Source organism: Urocitellus parryii, chromosome 3 (assembly GCF_045843805.1).
Source record: "Urocitellus parryii isolate mUroPar1 chromosome 3, mUroPar1.hap1, whole genome shotgun sequence".
Taxonomy (NCBI): domain Eukaryota; kingdom Metazoa; phylum Chordata; class Mammalia; order Rodentia; family Sciuridae; genus Urocitellus; species Urocitellus parryii.
The window spans coordinates 37,387,273-37,408,498 of NC_135533.1; the positions used below are offsets into that span (position 1 = coordinate 37,387,273).

Genomic DNA, 21,226 nt, shown 5'->3' on the forward strand with positions numbered 1-21,226 from the left:
CACATCTTAACTTATCCCATATATGCAACCCTGTCTTGACCCTGGTCCTGGAAAGAAACCATCCAAATATGAATTTTGTTCTGCTCTTGTTACCTGGGCAAGGCTGGGTACAGGTTTCCTCCAGGATCATTTTTTTACTACCATCTACAGTGGGTTCAATGTCAGCACAGAATTCCTCATCTACCACTTTGCCGAAGTCATCAGATGACCCATCGCTCACTACACAAGAAATGTTCCTTGTTCTGGTCCCTTCTCCACACTGGGCCTCCTGGAATGGAGAAAGAACTAATTACAAAAAGAAAAATAATTCATTAGAGAACTCATCCTTTATAGTCATCTCTGCATCATTGATTTTGATTTATGAATACTTAGAGAAGCATTTGAAACCCTAGGGAAGAAGCCTTCCAGGGCACAAGCTATAAAGCAATACTCTGAACATTTATTTTGTTTTACAGCCAAAGACAGGCAAATACATTCTCATTAAAATGAATCAGTCTCCACATGATTTTGAAAGTACAGAACAGGGAGTGTTGGTTATCAAAAGTTCTTAAATGATTATAAAATGTCAAAGTAACTAATATCATTAAGATGAAACCTACAATCTGTAAGGTCTGAAGAATGCTTCTGAAACCAAATTTCTGCAGATGAAGAATACACACTTTCATACAATTTCTTGAGATTTTATACCTGCACTTGGCATGGGGACCACTGGCCGTATTGCCACCGATAACAGGGCTTCACTGGGCAAGGCTTGGACTGTTCCATCAGGGAAGGGCATGGTCTTCCATCACCCTGAAAGGGCTGGGTCACAGTTCGTCTTCGGATCATTTTTCCTGTAAGAAATACAAAGCAATTCAACTTGAGTGGCATGTAGAATTGTGCAAGCATAATACCTTACTGGGAGAAGGTATCCCACAGGCTTCTCCCTGAGATCTAGGAACAAGCAAGTCTTGTATGTTTTGAAAAGAAAGACAACCAAACCAACCTTTCTGAAGATTATGTAATATGATTTAAAGCAAGAGGGGCATTTTGTTTTTATATACCTTGACCACTAGTCTAATGCTAACTGCCATACCAACAAACCTGTGAGTCCACATGTTTGAGAACATTCTGACCAAGGAGACCAGTCTGAAAGCTGACAGTTCACAGGGCATTCCACCATGCAGGATATGTTCATCTGCCAGTGCTTCTCCAGGGCAAGCTGAAAGAAGAGAGGTAGATCCGTTTGTACTGACACAGAGGCATGGCCACAGCCTATTGTCAGCAGGGGAAGCAAGTGAGAAAGGAGAAGGGAGGAGAGGAAGAGAAGGGAGAACAAGCATGCTTCATAATAGAACAACAAGATATCTGGAAGACAAATATCCAAACTATAAAAGTATAAAATGGTTCAACCCAGGAGAGTGGAAGTCAAGGATGAATGGAAGGGACCAATGACTATATTTTATGTTTTATGTATGTGAGAACATTTTCAATAAGCAATGAAGAAAAGTGCATTTAATCATAATTGGTTGAATTTTTCTAAATTAGGAATAATTAAGTGTAAACATAATTACTTTCTATTTAAAAACCAAGAATATGATCAATATCTAGATCTATAATTATATATTCAGGATATTATTATTTTTATTTTTACATGTACATGTACATGTTAAACTGAAAAGCAAAAGGAAAATACTTTAAAGATAAATTGCCATTCATAACTAATGATATAATGTATTGAGATAATATGAAACATCAGTTTTGGGACTCAGATCCCAATAGCTCAATTGTAGAGCATCTATCCAGCATTCTTACAGCCCTAGAGTTCAATTTCCAGTACAAAAAAAAAAGTCAATTCTTAAGTAAGCTACCTTTTTCCTAAGAGAAATGAGGGTCCTTAGAACTTTATGATTCTAAATGTTTAATATTCACTTTAAAAAAAAAAAACAAACAAATAAAGTTTCTCTCTACTAAAACTGATCTCATGAACTAACTGGCATGATTCAGTGATTTTGGTGTTAAGCCTCTCATCAGATAATAACATTGTACAATTTATTGGCATGTTACTTATCATTTCCAAATTCTACTTTAAAAATATAATGTAGAAACTTCAAGTTCATCTCCTGTATATTCCAACATTTAAAAAGTCTAAAGTCAAAAGTAGAATTGAAATAGGAAAATTTAAGTTTGGTAGGAGAATAACAATTTTTTAATTGTTAATTCTTGAAATTTTTCAAGATCTTTTTTATTTCTGCATGAAAGAGATGTTTCTATTTTTTTTTACTTTAAAGAGTCAAAGAAGATAGCAAAAGAAAATTTTCTGAAACATGCTATATTTCAGTCTAGCTCTTAACCCTAAGTATACACTGAGAAAGGATTAGATCCATGCTTGGTGTACTACTCCCCTTGGTAGGCACTTTTATTATATTTTACACTAAAAATAGCTGATAGAGCCGAGTGTCTGGGATGAAAACTTTTACTATATTGCCTAGTTTAAGCTTCAGAAAGTCACTGGTGGTGTATCTCTACATGAACCTAGGAGAGTTATGTCCAATTCATTCCACCATCTTTATTATTCCTATTCCTTTCCCTTTCCTTCATTACCCTTTGTCTCATCCACTGAACTTCTATTCCCCTCCCCTCTGTGCATTATTGCATATCAGAAAGAACATTTAACCTTTGGTGTTTTGGGACAGGCTTATTTCACTTAGTATGATAATCTCCAGATGCATCCATTTACTGGCAAAAGTCAAAAAGTCATTCTTTTTTATGGCTGAGTATTGTGTCTTTTTATTCTCTTCTTTAACTACGTAGCTACCTACATTCTATCAATCATCTATCCATCTGTCTATGTAAACATATAAGCCTAAGTAAATTGAAATAAACCTATCTGGGGTTCAAAGAATAGGAAATGAGAAACTGGTTACTAGGTATAAGGTGAGTAAATATCTCACATACACACACATAAATGCTAGGTGTGTTTAACCCTAATTTTCCTCTTTGTTGGGCAGTAATAACACCTTTCTCTATGGCCATTAGAGAAGCAGTAAGCATTACCCACTGCTGTTGCACTGAATGTAGGGTTTGCACATGAATTAGTAGGTAGGCAATCTGCCCATTGTTCACACAAATGGCCCAGTTTTTCTTGGAGACTACTGCATCCAACAGGGATGAATAAAATGGGATGTAAGCTGTTAAACCTAATTCCCACAGAGAGGAGCAGTGAAGACAGTGTTTGGCGGAATGTTAGGATTTTAACTCCCTAATTGTCACTTCAGCATTCAAATATAATATTTTCATTTAATCTTGGCTCTAAAATAATTAGTTATTTCATAGATTTTTACTCGTATTTCACTTTAGAAAACAAGGATCCTATTGATGTCACTCTATCCTTTAGCCAAATGAAATAGTTTAAAATTGGTCTTTTGAGATTTGGGTTCAGTTTTCAAAAATCTGTCAGAGCTATTCATTTTATATTACATTCTGATCCAGGAGGGCATCTCTGGGTACATTTGCAAAACAGGCCATATTAATCAACTAGAGGTAGAATGCAGAGAGCTCTCCAGCCATTATCTAACTATAATAATCTTCATTCATAACAATGTTCTTTTTATAATGTTTATGATGCTTCTACATTATTAGTATCAAAACTGAAATGATTTCAATTTGAAATTCAAATTATTTGAATCTAAGGTATGAATAGCCCAAGTTCTGTTGTAAGAGTATGTGAAAAAATGTATCTAAACAGCTTGGTGTTTCAGCACATTTGAGAGTTCTGCTTCATGGGCAGAGATGTAAGTAAGTTAAGGTAGGTGCACATGATAAAGAAATTAAATGGATTCAAGTATTTCTATCCATTTTTTCCCCTTGGGAATTGGAACAACTTACTATGGATTTATAATAAAGTGCAGACAGAATTCTGTGGTGAGCTAGTCTGCTGAGATCTTAATGAGGTTACAAGTTCCTCCTATCTCAGATCTACTGAGGCTCCTGCTGGTTTTGCCTTGAGCTTGACCCATAGGACCTCAGAGGCAGAGGAGTCAAACTTGTTAGAAATGTGATTGCTTTTTTGGTGTGGAAATTGGAAAAAAAATATTACAACAGGACTAAGAGAGGTCAACAACTGTTATTTCCTCACATTTCAGAATGTTATCCCTAGCAATGATGACATTATTTTCCATCAATTAGAGAACCTACAGTTAAAATTCTCTGTACCTGAAAGACGGTAATAGCAGACCCCATTTCTTTGTTTGAATTTCAAACTCACTTATCCAGATCTGAGAACTTGGACTCTCACAGCTGGGTATCAGATCCTAATATCAAAATCTGCTGCCAAACCACATGGGATCAATGTTTAACAACAGAGAGAATAAATGATGGATTTTGGCAGGTGTCCCAGGCAGTACACAAAATTCACATCAAATTACAAAAGATGATGAGTAGTCTGATTAAGATTAATTGCCTTTATTCACCTTGATTACTTATTGTTTCCCAAGCATTTCTTTCAGAATAGGCTAATTAGCATACCTTTGGGCTCCAAACAGAACAAAACCCAGGAAATTATATGTGAAAATCACTAGTGTTGGATACTGTCTCTTTTCAAGAGGGTACTAAACAGCTTGTGAATAGTACAGATAAACATCTGTTGGCAATGAGCTGCCTGGAGCACAGGTCACTAGGCTCAAAATGAATTGAAATTATCAGGGAGAAATTTACGTGCAAAGATCAAACACAGTATCCACCCACCTCTTCGCAATATTTCAGGTCAACTGACTTGCCATCACTTCGAACACAATCCAACATCCTTGTTTTAATGCCATTTCCACAAACTGCCTTCTCACTCAGATGACACGTACTCCAGTCTGAAAGGAAAGGAGCCCATCAGAACAGAAGGCTATGCATGAAACAGATTTCAAATGAAACTCTGATGACCTGAATCCCATACTTAATTCACAACTGCCTCCTAAGCTCCACAATCAATCATGCCACATGCAGAGCATATGGGTCCCAGCTTTGCACATATCAGGAGTCAAATGGAATTGCTGGGGTTGCACATTGCTGTGGGGATTATTCTTCAAGGCAGATGTCTACTTGACAATCTTGATAGCTAGCCGTTTGGTTTGATGTTGTAAAAATGCCTTTGGCCTACTGATCAATGTCACTTAAAAATGTTGTTTTTTTTTCCCCTAATACAAATAACATTTAAAATTTTAGCATTATTTTTATTTTAGCAACATTATAATTTTAATGGATTGTACTTTGTATAGGTATATTCATATAAAACACTATGCAATTTCACTTGTTGTCCATACTTAGAATAATTTAAAATATAAACTTATTTATTTAAAAAATCATTTGGGGCATATATGCTTAATTCTCTCATTTTATAATTAATTGAAAAATAATTCTGTCACTTTTCCCCCCCAGGCTAACATGGTATGTATGTCCCAGAGAACTTTGATCGTCTTTGTGTTATAAAGGAAATTGAAAATGAAAATCAAAAGAAACAAAGAGCCAATATGACAGCTATGTGTTATGGTAAGATTTCTTGAGGATTTCAGTGTGGAAATTATCCAGGAAAAATTCCAAAATTAGCTTTGATGTTGTTCCAAATCATATGAACCAATGAAATATTTTCTGCATATATGTGTCTTGATGATATTAAATGAATTTGAGGGAAAATGAAATTTATAATGCCTATTTTTCTGAAAAACATTCATCTATTTCTCTACTTTTTGACAATGCTAATTTATATTCTTTGGCCAGGTTAAGACTGATGACATTTTTATATAAAACTAATTATGTTTATAAATGATCCACATACCCCAAGAATTGTTGCTGCAGTTAATTATAGCAATTAAACATCTTTTGCAAAAGAAACACATCTTTTAATGCATCTGATATCTGTGCTAAAAATATTTCTTTTAATTACACCTTCCCACAGTGGGGGGATGTATTAAATAAGATGGCTTAGAATATTCACAACCTACTTTATGGGCCAAGGTCTATGTGATATTTTTATTCTCTATATCTTAATGCCTACTAAAAAATAAAACAGATACATCTTTCTATCATTTAACAACTAATTATTTCTGGGAGATAAGTTGACATCCAAGAGGCACACAGATGGACATGACCTACACTGACTGGCATGCCTCTGAGTTGGCAGAGGGATTTGGCCTTTTGTTCCATGGTGAGGTGGCTACCCCGTACCTGTTACATTATAATCATAGTGGTAGCAGTTCTTGTTCAGGTTGCAGGCTTCCTTCTCCACAGCATTTGGGCAGGATCTTCCTTCATCAGCAGGTTGTCTGATGGGATCTGCTGACCTTTGGCGGAAGCTGCTTTGATTGCAAGGCTTACAAAGAACAACAGGACTCCTCAGAATGGTGAACTCTCAGGCACAGGACAGATAGCACATTAGGGAGCACACTGGGGCATGAGAACATTTGGGACACTGGCTAACTTGAACAAATCAGTTAATCTCATTATGCTTCAGTTTTCCACGTAAAAATGAAAGTTTTGGTTGCGTTTCTGAAGTTCCATCTAGCTGTAAGATGCTTAAGATTCTATGTGTCAAATACTGATAACATATTCCAAACACATGAATATGCTCACATTTATTAATCCAGAATGCTAATATCATACACACACATAAATTTCTGTACACACACATACACACACACACACACACACACACACACTTCTTGAAGAAATACTTTAAGGACAACTTTATCTAGAAATCATTGGCTTTTGTTTTCCTAACGCATGCATATACATGCACACAAATGCAATTTAGCTTCTATAAAGACTGGCTTGCAATTCTACGGACTGGTACAGTCTTCTGAAAACATTTGATTTCTAAGAATAGGAAGATGCTAAGGACAAGTTTCCTTGGATTGCTTTAGGCCAAAATGAATTGCTTTCTCCTCCTCTGCTCCCATTGTATTTGGCAGCACCACTGTTTGTATACAATGTGTGTGTGTGTCCTGTGTACATTAAGACATCTTCATCTTATTTACCTATGCATTCTCTATACCTAACATAGTTTGTCAGAGACGGCAATGGTTAATCAGTGTTTGCTTAACATAGGCCTTCATGATGGAACAAGATACATTAAAAATATAAAACCCAAGACACACAGCTATTCAACTAGTTGAATTTTATTCTCATTTCAAACATCTATTGGCATAATCTCAGGAACATAACATGTTTTGCTAACTCTCTTTTACATATGGTCACTTGGTCACTTAAAATAGAAACCAAATGGACATAGTTAACAGTTCAAGTGTTCCTGCAGTTAGAATCTCTGTTAATGAGTTTAAGAAGCAGTCAAGGTTCAACATTCCCTATTTTGTAAAATGGAATCTTTTTTCAATAAGATCTGTGACAATAAGAACCTCACAATTATAGACACAGTGACACTGTAGCAGGTAATCCAGGTATTTGGCATAACTTCATATCTAATGCTATAGAATTGTTATGATTTGGATGTGCGGTGTCCATGTGCAGTGTCCAAGTTCTACATGTGAGACAATGTAAGAAGGTTCAGAGGAAAAATGATTGGGTTGTGAGAGTCTTCACCCAATCAGTTAATTAATTCTCTGATAGGGATTAACTGAGTGGTAACTGAAGTGGTAGGGTGTGGCTGGAGGATGTAGGAATTGGGGGCATGGCTTAGAGGTATATATTTGTATCTGGCAAGTGGAGACCTCTCTCTCTTCTTCTTGGTCATCATGTGAGCTGCTTCCCTCCACTACACTCTTCTGCCATGATGTACTGCCTCACTTTGAGCCCAAAGGAATGGAACCAGCCTTTTATAGGCTAAGACCTCTGAAATTGTGAGCCCTCAAATAAACTTTTCCTCCTCTATAATTGTGCTGGTTGGGTCTTTTATTCACAGCAGTGAAATTGCTAACTAAAGCAAGAATTAAAGGGGAAATTAATTTGTGTACTTTTGTAAAAAAGAGTTGATTCTTGATTGTACTTTAACTGTACTGAAGTCAACTGTTTGCTGCTGCTGTATAAGTTGGTTATCTATCAGCATCTTGAATAATCTTAACACTGAGATGGAAAATCAATTTCTCTTTGAAAATCATGCACTAATAATTTTCTATATTACTGTATTTCAATAAATTAATTCCACATTGATGTAAGAAGGTTCAGAGGAGAAATGATTGGGTTGTGAGAGTCACAAAACCTTTCCCTTGGTTTTGATGCTAGTTTTGAATGATACAGCTATACAAAGGTACCCAAGGATAAGCCAGGTTTCCTATCTAAGTAGCCAATGCAGTTTAAAATGACTCCCCTCCTGGAGTACCATGGTAGAGCCCCTATGGCTATTGAAACCCAGGAGCTTGTATGATTTGGAACTCTCAGCTGGCTTTCCAAACACAAAGAGACACAGACTCAGTGTGTGGAAGAGACTCATTGATATGTAGCTTTCTTCTTTCTACTCAGTTTCTTACCAGGATCTTTTGCTTTTTAGTGTTAAAACTGCTGTAGTACTCCAATTATGTGAACAATTATTCCTATGATTTAAATAAAATGGACTGGGCAAAAAGCAAAAAGTGGCAGTAAACTGACACCATTAAACTACCTTTCTAAGAGCTTCATTCTTTTCCCCTTTTACTAACAGGAATCATTATCACCATCTTATCTTTTAACAGGCTATGCATTTGTAAGCAAACTGAAAGCATGGAGTGCTGAGAGAGAAAGTTGGGTCTAGAAGGAGCAGGGACTTGCAAGAGGTGGAGCTGTTTTAGTGAAAGAGGAAGTACTGCTGACCTTTTATAGCACAGTTATACAGTGAAGTGGCCAAGAAAACACACCTTGCTTTGGTAAACATGGCACACAATTTTTTTTTTATGCTGTCGTTATTATTGTTTTCTTAATATTTTTAAAGCTCTAGTGTTAAGGGATTAAACAAATTCTATTTTAATAATATAATGGATCATCTTACCAAAGCACAACGGGTCCACGGACCCCATTCAGATATTACACAGTCCTCAGGGCAAGGTAATTTGCACTCTCTGGAACCCAGAGGCATCTCTTCTGGGTCACAGAGGTAATCCTCCACGTGTTCAGAAGGGCCATCTGCTGTATTCTGCATGCATCTAGAAGAAAATGTATAAGTGAAGAAACCAGTGCAATTAGATAATGGCTAACCTAGGGGACAGATGGGATTCTTGAAGACATCATCATGGGGCAGGAAGTTTTGTATCTAATGAGTCACATTCTCCAAAACTGAAGACTTAAGAGGATCTCTGCTGCCCCAAATGTTGTAGTACTTCTGCATAATTAAAAAATATATGGAAGAAGTTACAATTTTGGTATATCAATAAAAATAATGGATTCTATAGAGAAGGTGGAACTCATTCTATATGCAGGACTAGGCACGTGGCAAATCTATACAAGAGGTTTCATGATATGTTTTCAAAGATAACTAGAGGCATTTATCAATTTGTTTTGTCATTCTAAAAGTAATTTTAGCCTCCCATCTGCTGCTAACCTGAAAAGAAAGCCAGAAGAGAAAGGACAATTATAATTGTAAAAGCACAAATTCCCTAAATCTGGTTATTTGGATCTTCCTGTGTCTTGATATATTTTTAAATTGTTAGTTTTCTTTTTAACAAAACAAATTCAAATCTTTTATTCCATTTTATTCTACTGCAAGCATTCATGTAGGGTTCTTTACTCTTGGGAATGTGTCTTCATTTCTACATAGTTAATAATCTCTCTGTCCATTTTAGTAATGGAAGGGAAAATCGTTCTCTCTCATCTATAACTTGGAAAAGGTCAACCAAATTAATGGGTTTGGAAAAAGAACTGCATCAGAGGAGACGAAAAGGAAGACTTGAGCTCTTAAGCCTCTCAGCCCACTGCAATGTGTTAAGCTGTCCATTGAGTTACATCACAAATTATACCTTGAATCCAAACTTTTCCTAGGGATTTACAACCAGTAGGAACATTGCATCTTCACAAATCTGCTTTGCAGAATCACTTTTAGATAGACTGCTGCCAAATTTAAGAGAAATGTCCTTTCGTTCTGGGGTTTATTCAAGGACTGTAAAACTGTCATTGGTCATGTCTTAACCGAGTTTGTATCCTAAAAAATATCCATAAAACACCAACTTCTGCAATTTTTTTGCATACTGAATAAAAATATAAAAGCATATGAAAACATGTATAGGTAGATATTTGTATGATTTCATTATTGGAAAAAATCAAATTATACATCCCTTTGGAAGAATTTTAGTTTCCTATGAAAAAGTTTTCCTTTAATATAATTTCCAAAGTGTTTGGAGAGGTTACAGGCAGACAAGGCATTTCTATGCTCAAAAGCTGTATTCAAACTAAGAAAAGATCACAAATTCATTGTAGGTACTGACACAACGCACAAGGATTAACTTGTAAAATTACCTATTGATCCATAGCTAAGAACAGATGTCCAATACTCCATTTAGTAGTTATATACATAAAACTTCATTTTCAAAGATTTTTCTTCTCCTTTAATTCTTTATCACATAAAAATATATTCATTTTAGGAAAATCAGAATAATAAAAATTCTTGTAATTCCATCACTCACAGATTATCACTTTTAACAGAATTTATGTATGGATCAATGGACTATTATTTTAAACATATATTTCATTCCACAAAGTGGGAGCAAACTTTCCCTACCATTTGTTTGTATCACTTAAGAAAAGTCAATACATTATGAATATCTTATGTCATAAAATATTTTTCTCAGATATATTTTAATGACTAAATTTGAATTCCATTGCTTGAATGTTCCAAAATTGCTAAAACACCCTTGTTGTTTGCACTCAAACTATATAAAGGTTTTATTTTGTTTTATTTGGTAACAACAATTTTTTAATCACCCTAGAATACAAAATAAATATTTGAATCAAGTTTTGAGTGTTGAAGGCAGGCATTTTAAATTCATCCATTTTCTTCAAATACTTAGCCTTACTTTCTAAATGAGAGTAACATTGTGAGAATAGTGAACTGTATTAGAAATCCATAATGTGGGACCAAGGGATTGAAATGAAAGGAGGGGCCAGAGGCTCACAACAGTAAAGGTAACAAAATCTGTTTGGTTTGTTTGCTTATTTATTTATTCATTTTTTTAATTGTCATCATGTGCTGGAAAATCTAAAAAATGTCATTGAAAGACTACCCCTTCCTACAAAGCAAACCATTTCTACCACCCATTCTTGATAAGCCACTCAATCCTAAAAGAGGAATACTGAGACTAGATACAGTTAAACCTGCTCCTTTATAGACTCAACTATACTGAAATGTCACCCATGTTTGCAGTTAAGCAGGACACTGTGACCTTAATTAACAGAGGATCAAGTTAGGGAGGTGTACCACTCAATCAGTAACAAATAGGAACATTATAACACAATCAGAGATCACAGTCAATACTGACCTCCTTCCCTATTTGCATCAGAGATGTTTACTCAAAAAACAAATTGATCTGAAAAGTTACTTTCTTTCAAGAGTATTTGGAAATGTTGAGAATATATGTTGCAACACAAAGAGAGGTGAAGCATATACAGGTAGTTTAGGGAAAAAAGACCAGCAGTTCTTCTGTAATTGAATATATTTTGTTTGTTTTACTATCAAATAACCAATTGGATCAAATTCTTAATGATGCTAGAAAACTTGATCCCAATATTTGTTCTGTATTATAGGGTGATATAAATTGATTTTATTTATAAAAAATAAAACATATATAGTCTAAATGCCAACAAGAGTGTTTTAGCAATTGTGGCACATTCAAGCAATAGAATTCAAATGTAGTCATTAAAATATTTTAAAATTTTGAGATAGAATTTTAAATATGGAAATATAATGATAGAAAACAGAATCCTCTTATTTCCTTATCTATTAATTACCTCCCTACCCCTTCTCCATCTCCAGTTAACCTTTATTAAATTCCTCAGAGAAACATAAATTGAGATTTCAGATGTGCTTTTGAAAATAAAATAGATACTTATTTACTAGAAACCAAGTTACATATTGGTTTATATGTGAAAGTTTTATGATATATATGTTCATCTGTTCTACTTTCCTACTGAAACAGATGAAGAAACATCAATCAAATTCATGAAAAGTTAAATTATAGGTAAGAATGAACTTCATAACATGTATTGCCAGGTTCTGGATTTGTTTTTTAAATTTGTCTTTACTGTGTTTCTCTGAGCAGGGTTAGAAGAAAGATATATAAAGAGAGTGACAGAAGACTTGAGTTTGAATTCAAATTCTGTCTCTTCACTAGATGGATGTTAGTTACTTAGAACTTTGGAATATAATCTATAAAATGGAGATGATAAAACCTCACACACTTGTTCCCTAAGATTCTAGAACCTTTAACCATCACATGACAGATGCTGTATAGAAGAGTTAATGAATATCAAATGTGTGTTAGATATCAGGGTATTCATATTCTTATGAATATGACAGTCCTTGGAGAACCCCATAGAGTTCAATAAATACAGTAGACATGTAAATGGATCTTTTCAACATAGGGATATGTGGGGTGCTATAGAACAGAATGACATTGCCCAGTGGAACTTTCTATGATGACAGGCATATTCTATATATGTACATCAAACAGATAAGCACAAGAGACTGTTGAGTGCTTGAAATATGGCTAGTGTGAATGAGGAAATGCATTTGAAACTTTATTTAATTTTCATTAGTTTAAATTGAAATTGAAATAGATACTAGTGGTCACCCTACTGGACAGCATGGCTAAAGAAGAGCAAATGAGAGGCAATACAAGCCAGGACTTACAGGAAGATGCTCCCTATATGACTTTAGAGTACTCAAAATAGCTAGTTTCATAGAAAAGAGCAATAATTTAAAACAGATTATTTTAAAAAATGTGCTTAGAAATCTATTTAGGAGAACAGTTATTTGGGCTGAAAGTCTGCATTAGTTCAGCTTGCTTTCAATGTGCTTCTCCTCAAGTGTATCTCAATGTGAAATGATTTTTAAGTCAGAAAACGAGAACATAATGAACTGCTGCTTGAAGCAGATACTCTTGAAGTTTTCCATGAACACAGACTCACTAAGAACAAAAGACAATTTTATCCAGGTACTGGGGAGGTGTGAGTACTCATTGTAGGCACATGTGAGATTGGGAGATGGCTTAGTCTGGCTTCTCTGTGCAATCAAGTTCAGCCTTACCTCACTTTTCGGGTTTGCACACCCTCTCCACAGTTATCCCGCATATTCACAAAGGTCACCTTGCAGACGCTCCATGGTTCTGTGACCCATATATACTGGTTGCAGTCACTGTGGCATGGGACAACCTCATACACCTGAAATACACATGGTTCTCAGTTGACCTCAGGGAATCCAAGAAGGGTGAGCAGGAGGATCATCTTAGCAGTGCTATCATTATTTCATTGGTAAGCAACTTTCATTCCTCCCTCTTATTGTTCATTATTTGGAAATAGAAACAGAGGGAGTTCCATGAGCATTCTGGTAAAGGGGAGGGCTGGCTGTGTTGCATTGCTGTTCTTCCATTGCATGGTCAGTATAGATCTGACTCACTGGACCAGATTCGATACGTATTTTCCTGTACTGACCCCTCCTCCACTGTATTGTAATTTTCTGGAACATTTGTTTTGTTCACAATTTTATGTGTCTTTAATACTTAGCTCAGCCTGCTTATATGTTAGGCACTCAATGAGATTTGTCAAATAAAATGAATGATTGGATGAAAAGAGTATATAAATATTTGTTTTCCATATATATATATATATATATATATATATATATATATTAGCTTGTTTTTCAGATAAATACATACAATAATGAGAGTTACACTTATTTTTTGTTTTTCATACAGACAGCTAAATTAAAAGATAGATAACATAAAATAAAGCCATCTTAAGGCTAATCTTCAATCTTTTAGAATTTGGAAGCAAGGTCTATAATCAGGATCATATTATACACAGCTAGAGCCCAAAGCAGTGAGGGAACAAAGAAAATTACCCATGCTCTGGTTCCATGAAGACATTCAGCCCCATGGGTGGGGGGGGTGATGTTTGGTTTCAGGAAATTTTCTACAATGAACCAATTATATAGTTCTCTCAATGAGAGAAATAACTAAAGAACATATATGGACTATAATCCATTGCCACCAAGCTGATACAACCAGTAAGGAAAAACCTTTTAAAATATTTTCATAATCTGTGACAGTTCACTATGTCCTATTTTACACACACACACACACACACACACACACACACAAACTTCAGATAAATGTTTTATGAACCTAATTCTAGAAAACATTGATTTAAGTAGCCTTTTGGTATTCTGTTTTTGTGCAAATTTTATTGCATTAAAAACTCACTTAAAAGTGAGTGAAGTGAATCTATTCTAAATAGGGATAGAAAGTATGCATTGTTGGAATAAAACTAGTCACTTCCATAAGTCACCACATTCATGTCTGGGTGCATATTAAAACAGGACTAATATTAAACACTGCAACTCCTGGGGAAGGGGAAAGTTAAAGGGGACCTGCTGTTCTTCTTAATCCTTTGATGGCTTTCATTTTTTTTCTTTTTTTTTCTTTTGTTTTGGTACCAGAGATTGAACTCAGGGGCACTTGATGACTAAGCCACATCCCAGCCCTATTTTGTATTTTATTTAGCTACAGGGTCTCACTGAGTTGCTTAGCACCTCACTTTTGCTGAGGCTGGCTTTGAATTCACCATCTTCCTGCCTCAGCCTCCCCAGCTGCTAGGATTACAGTGCACCACGGAACCTGGCAATGGCTTTCATTTTAATGTCCTTCTTTGAAGTGAATAGAAATCAGTTCAGAGTAACCTCTAACCACCCATGTTTGGCCCACCTCCACCTTGTCCCTCTCTGAGATGCACAAGAACATTAATAAGAGGTATCACTGCTATGTCAAAGTGAGGTGAAGCTTGTTCCTAATTCCCCTCAGGCCCTGACAATAAAATGAGGAAACACAGGTAGCTATGCTAAGAAATATAAAAGGAAGAGGTATGGGGAAAATTAATGAAAAACATGATATTTCCTTCTGGTAAAACATAAAAGACAATGGCAGGAAAATAAATCAGGAATTTTTAAAAAGTACTTTGTTATGAACCAAGAAGTTTAACTTACCTGTGCCTAGAAGCAGCATTCAACAGGAATGAAGAAAAGGGAGAGAAACAAAGTAAAAATATCAGTATATCATGAAAGTAACTCATGGTCTAAATTTCAAGTATGATTGTTTATATATAAAAGCTTATTTTTTGGGTAAAGGATTAGAACATTTTTTTCTTAGGCTATAAAAGAGAAAAACCAACCACTTATTATTGCTGAAAAGTAAGGTGTGAAAATGAGTCTTGCAGACACACAGCCAAGGAAAGGATTAGATGATCAGGATGAAGAAATCTCAGAAAGCAAAGTCAACCTCAACACACATATCACAGGGAGCTGACATGTTATTGAAAATACCTTGTGATCCAGCTTATAAATGGACTAATATCTGCATATTGATCTATCTATAGACCCATCTATTCATTGATCTGTCTTAATCAATAATCCATCTATCTTTCAGGAAATGAAGATTTGAAGATTTTGCTCCTCAACTGGAGAATGGTACCCTAGAGACCATTTTATTTCTTTGTCTTTTTTTTTAAGTTGTTTTCTTTTTAGCTCTCAGAGACCATTTTTTAAAAACTTTTTTTTTAAAAAAGTTGTTGATAGACCTTTATTTTATTTATTTATATGTGGTGCTGAAAACCATACCCAGTACCTCACACATGCCAGGCAAGTGCACTACTGCTGAGACACAGCCCCAACCCTCAGAGACCATTTTTAAGTCAATGGATTGCCTTTTATTTAGTAATGTATAAATCTAGTAAAAGAATCTATAGTATATACAGTTTCTAATATTAATAAAAGCTTTGCATATTCTTTACTTTCCCTAAATATTTTATTAATGCATGTATACCTAGAAGTTTCTATTTTTTATGTAGAACATCTGTGCTCAAAGTCACATGTTCAAAAATCTATTATTTCTTGTTTTAGCTTTGATTTTTTTTCTGTTAATCTTGATATGCCTCCAGTAAGCTGAGAACAAGTACACAAATGTCCTATTAAATTCTGTGTCAGATTACATCAGAGATGAAAAGTCACAGCAAAAGGATTTCAGGCTAAAATACTTTTCATAGCAAAGACAACATTGCATGAGGCCTTGAATCTTTGGAAATTTATTATTAAAGAAAATGTTGAGGGGAACAAACTTACTTTAATTGCAGATCTGACTAGCTGCACATACACATACAAGCTCTCTAATGTGAAATGTATACAAATATGTGCAGAATTTCTTTATTAGACCATGGATGATAATTTATTAAAATTAAGATTTACTATTGAAAAGTCAAGTTTTCACAACTTGTAAGGAAACATTCTTTTATATTATAAACATTTAAGTTTAATTATTCCATTTCATATCTATATAATTAGAATCATGGAATTCAGTTTTCTTCTTTGGAAATATTTTCTAGCTACTGAGAAATACAAAATGCCCAATGACAGGGAAGCTCAACTACCAGTAGGTGGCAGCAGTGGAGTATTTAATCCCCTCTAGAGAATATAAGGAATATATTCAGCAACTTGGGAAAAACCAGGATGCTTTGAGAATACTTTCTGTGGAATTGAATTTTCCACGATCTTTATCTTTATTTATTTATTCAAAAGGTTTTTTTTTCTGTTTTATCTTCAGTGTGATTCTATTGTTATGAACAAATTTAGATTAATTTAGAAAGAAAAGTGTGTATACTGCTGAGCTATAGGTTTGGAAACTAAAATTAGGTAGTGTATGTCTGTATGAAACATTTCCACATATCTAAGGACTTGATTAATTTTGTTGTGACTTAAATTCAAATACACATCAGCGCATACTGTATGAAATTCATTCTTTCTTAATTCACATGTACATCAAACATAATAATTATAGGATACATTAATTTACATTAAATTAGTCACAACTCCCCAATTAGCCTGTTTACTTTTTATTTCCAACAGAGTATAGATAATAAATATTGATAGGAGATAACTAAGTGTGCAACCAAATGCTAATAAAACTCGAAAAAAATTTTAAGTGGATACTAATGAGATTGATAGTGTATTCACAGTGACTTCAAAGCCATCTTTATATATATTTGGCACTGGGGATTGAACTCAGGGGCACTAGACCACTGAGCCACATCCCCAGTCCTATTTTGTATTTTATTTAGTGACAGGGTCTCACTGAATTGCTTAGCACCTCACTTTTGCTGAGACTGGTTTTGAACTCATGATTCTCCTGCCTCAGCCTCATGAGCTGCTGGGATTACAGGCATGTGCATCTTCATATTTCTTCCCTCAACTTATTTTATGTCAAACAAATTTAAGTGGATTAACAGCATAGTTTTCCTAATTTTAGACCTACACCTATATATTTTCTTCAATTTTAACTTAATCAGTTGTAATCGCAATGTCTATTTTGAGAATCTAGGAAGACTGTAAGGATGGCACAATATTATCATACGAGTTAGGTATAATTAGGTATAATTTTATGACAGTTCAAATACCTTGACATCATTTCAAAGATAGGTATTACTTCTGTCTGCTGAATTTTATCCATATCTGTACACTTACAGGGAACTGAGTCCCAGAGAATTCAAAGATAACATATCTAACTTGGGATTCTATCAAGGTATGTGTAATTGATTTAGGCATTCTGAAGATTAAATGGATCAGTTTTCTTATTCAGGAGCTACTATTAACTGTTGTCCATTTTGGAGAAATGACAGATCATTCATTGTGAATCTAAAACATATCTCAACAGTCTTGATGATAGGAAAATACCTGGTTGACATGGTCCAGTTTGGGGCAAGGTCTTCCTCCATTATATGGTTTTTCACGCAGCCATTTAGAACGAACCTTCACCCCACTGCCACAAGACTTACTGCAGCGGGACCAGTTGGACCACTCGCTGAGCTTGCAGTCTGAGGGGCAGGGGATGATGCAGGCCTCTTCAATGTATCCTGAGTGGAGAAAAATGAGATAAAGACCATCTCCTCCACTTGCCACTCTCCCATGACTACCCACGGTTCTAGCTCATTTAGAAGGTCCAAGTTTGATTTGACAGCAGCATGCAAATGCAGGGATGTTTCCATTGTTAGGGGCTCAATTAAATCCTGCAGGAAAATGACACATACATGGAGCGACTCTGTTCAAATAACAGCTGAGCAGATGCCATATGATCTGCTTAGGATTTGTGCTCACCATATTTCAACATTTCTGACTTTCTGACAGCTTTCTTGTTTAATTGACAATAACCTGTCTGCTGCCATATCACTCTCAGGCTGCCAGAATGGTACATTAAAAGAAAATAGCCCATAAAACAGTTTTCTATAAAACCCTATCTGTTAATGTCACACAAGGTCAGTTTTTGAGTCCATGCAACATTCTTCCTCAAGAAGAAGAGCCACCCCCTCTCAATCAATATCTGAAAAGGACCATTTAACTTAGCACCTTATGTTTCCTTTTCTTTGAAAATAAAATCTGAAGAAAAATGAAGGATGTTAAATAAATAATGCCTCATATTTTTACAGTGCTGTCAATTTCAAAGCACCTTCACATCTCATATCCTTTTGGTTCTTTTGAAAAAAAAATCTGAGAAATGTATTGGGCATGTATATGGATATTTAGTGACCAGAAAATAAAACAACTGCAGATAGATAACTGACAGGTTCAAGGTCACAGAGTAAGAGATGCGAAAGGTTTTCTGGGGTCTAGTCCAATACTCATTCCATCAAATAACACAGTCAGTTCAATTAATAGTCTACAGATTTGTTTTGGGAAATGGGAACATTTTTCTTGAACAATCCTTCACTATCAACTTGGCATGTCACAATATCAAATCATTACTATTGTTCTCAAGGCAAATATATAGAAAAAACAAAATTCCTCTGGTTAAGAATCAAGTTCCTGATTGTCCCTCCTCCTCCATAATTCTGACTATGGAGACAGGTCACTCCTGGCACAAGTCTGTCTTATCAATTTACATCAATAGCAGGGATTTGGTTTTGAAAACAATTATAAAATAAATAAGTTATACTAGAGAACTCTGCATAGCTTTAATTTTTTTTGAGACAAAATTCATTTACCACAAAAATCAGCTCATGTTTTGGCTTTTAGTATATGTACTGAGTTGGATAGTCATTACCACCATATAATTTTAGAACATTTTTCTCACCCAAAAAGAAACAGTGTACTTATTGGCGGTTAATTCCTATTTCCCCTTTCCTTGTCCCTTGCTGATCTCTAATCTACTTTCTGTCTATATGAAATTTTCTATTCTGGACATTTCATATAATGAAATCAAACCAAACAGTGTATGTTCTTTTGTGATTGGCTTCTTTCACCTAGTTTAATTTTCTTCAAAGCTCATCTTTGTTGTAGGATTTATTAAAGCTTCATTCTTTTTATGATTGAATACTATCCCATTGTATGGATACACCATATTTTGTTTGTCCATTCATCAGTTGATGGAAATTTGTTTCTACATTTCTCTATTAAGAATAATGCTATGAAAATTTGTGTACAAAGTTTACAGGGACAAGTTTCTATTTCCCCGAGAGTGAAATTGCTCAGTAATATTGCAGTTCTATACAGTCTTTAATTTTTTTTTGTATCCGGAATTGAACTCAGGGGCACTCAACCACTGAGCCACATCGTCAGCCTTGTATTGTATTTTATTTAGACAGAGAGTTTCACTCAATTGTTTAGTGCCTGGCTTTGGCTGAGGCTGGCTTTGAACTCTTGATCCTCCTGCCTCAGCCTCCCGAGCCACTGGGGTTACAGGCATATGCCACTGTGCCCAGCTTAGTACTTAATTTTTAAAGTACTAAGTTTCCTAAAGTAACTTTAGTTTCCTAAAGTTACTGCACCAATTTACATTCTACCAGCAATATGTAAGTGTTCCAAACCTTGTCAAACTTACTGTCTAATTTTAATTTTATATTCAGTTATGGGGTTTAAACCCAGGACCTTGTGCATGCTAGGCAAGCACTCTACCACAGAGATACACCCTGAACCCTTTTTACTTTAGTGCTTGCTGAAGAACAAAAGTGTGTGTGTGTGTGTGTGTGTGTGTGTGTGTGTGTGTGGTGGGGAGGCTGGGGTTGTGGCTCAGTGGTAGAGCACTTGCCTAGCATGTGTGACACACTGGGTTCAATTCTCAGCACCACATAAAAAAATAAATAAGGATATTATGTTCATCTATAGCCAAAAATATTTTTAGAAAGTGTGTGTGTGTGTGTGTGTGTGTGTGTGTGTGTGTGTTTGGTGCTGGGGATGGAACCCATGGCCTTGCACGTGTTGGGTGAGCACTCTACCACTGATCTACATCTTCAGTCCCAAGAACAAATGATTTAAATGCTAATGAAGACCAATTTAATTTTGCTTTCTTTCTTTGTATTTTGGTATCACTTCTATGAAACCATTACCTTATCTAAGGTCATAAAGTTTTACACTTCTGAAGTGACAACTTTATAATTTTAGCCTTAATTCAGGTATATTTCATTTTGAGTTAATTTTGTATATGATAATGATAAAGGACAAATTTATTCTTCTGTATGTGGTTATTGACAATGTCTATAACCATGACATGACACAGTCTCAGTCTATCAGGTTATTGAATTATCTTGGTCCCATTTGCTCAAAATTTATCCTTTTCTATTGAATTGCTTTAGCATCCTGGCTGGAAATTGACTTTAGATATAAGGCTTTATTTTTAGGCTCTATATTTCATTCAATTTATCTCTATCTCTGTTCTCATGCCAGCACCATATTGTCTTTACTGTAACTTTTTGCTAAGTTTTGAAACAGGAAGTATGAGTCTATTTTATTCTTTGTCAAAATAGTTTTGGTTATTTGAAACTCTTATATTTTCATGTGCATTTTAGAATCAGCTTGTAAATTTCTGCAAGGAAATACAACTAGGATTTTAATAGCAATTGTTTCAAATCTGTTAATCAACTTATGAGCATTATTGTCTTAACAATCCACGTACATGAAATTTCTTTCTATTCATTTGGTTTTCTTTAATTTCTTTCAATGAGTTTTTTTGTAGTTTTGTAGTATAAACTCTTAAATTTATTTGATTAAGTTCATTCCTAAATATTTTATTCTTTTTATTCTAAATAGAGTTAA

At 34.9% G+C, this 21,226-nt stretch overlaps 1 protein-coding gene across 1 annotated transcript in view; it reads right to left on the reverse strand.

Annotated features, from left to right (window-relative positions):
• The window catches only part of Thsd7a (thrombospondin type 1 domain containing 7A), a 395,412-nt gene that overhangs the window by 16,975 nt on the left and 357,211 nt on the right, over positions 1 to 21,226 (reverse strand). Inside the window, exons 14-22 of the mRNA XM_026397260.2 lie at positions 17,876 to 18,054; positions 15,140 to 15,145; positions 13,187 to 13,320; positions 8,942 to 9,095; positions 6,193 to 6,337; positions 4,726 to 4,841; positions 1,084 to 1,201; positions 688 to 833; positions 94 to 268 (exon numbers count right to left, since the gene is read on the reverse strand). Of these exons, the coding sequence (XP_026253045.2) occupies positions 94 to 268; positions 688 to 833; positions 1,084 to 1,201; positions 4,726 to 4,841; positions 6,193 to 6,337; positions 8,942 to 9,095; positions 13,187 to 13,320; positions 15,140 to 15,145; positions 17,876 to 18,054 (1,173 nt within the window). The remainder of the gene's footprint in view (positions 1 to 93; positions 269 to 687; positions 834 to 1,083; positions 1,202 to 4,725; positions 4,842 to 6,192; positions 6,338 to 8,941; positions 9,096 to 13,186; positions 13,321 to 15,139; positions 15,146 to 17,875; positions 18,055 to 21,226) is intronic.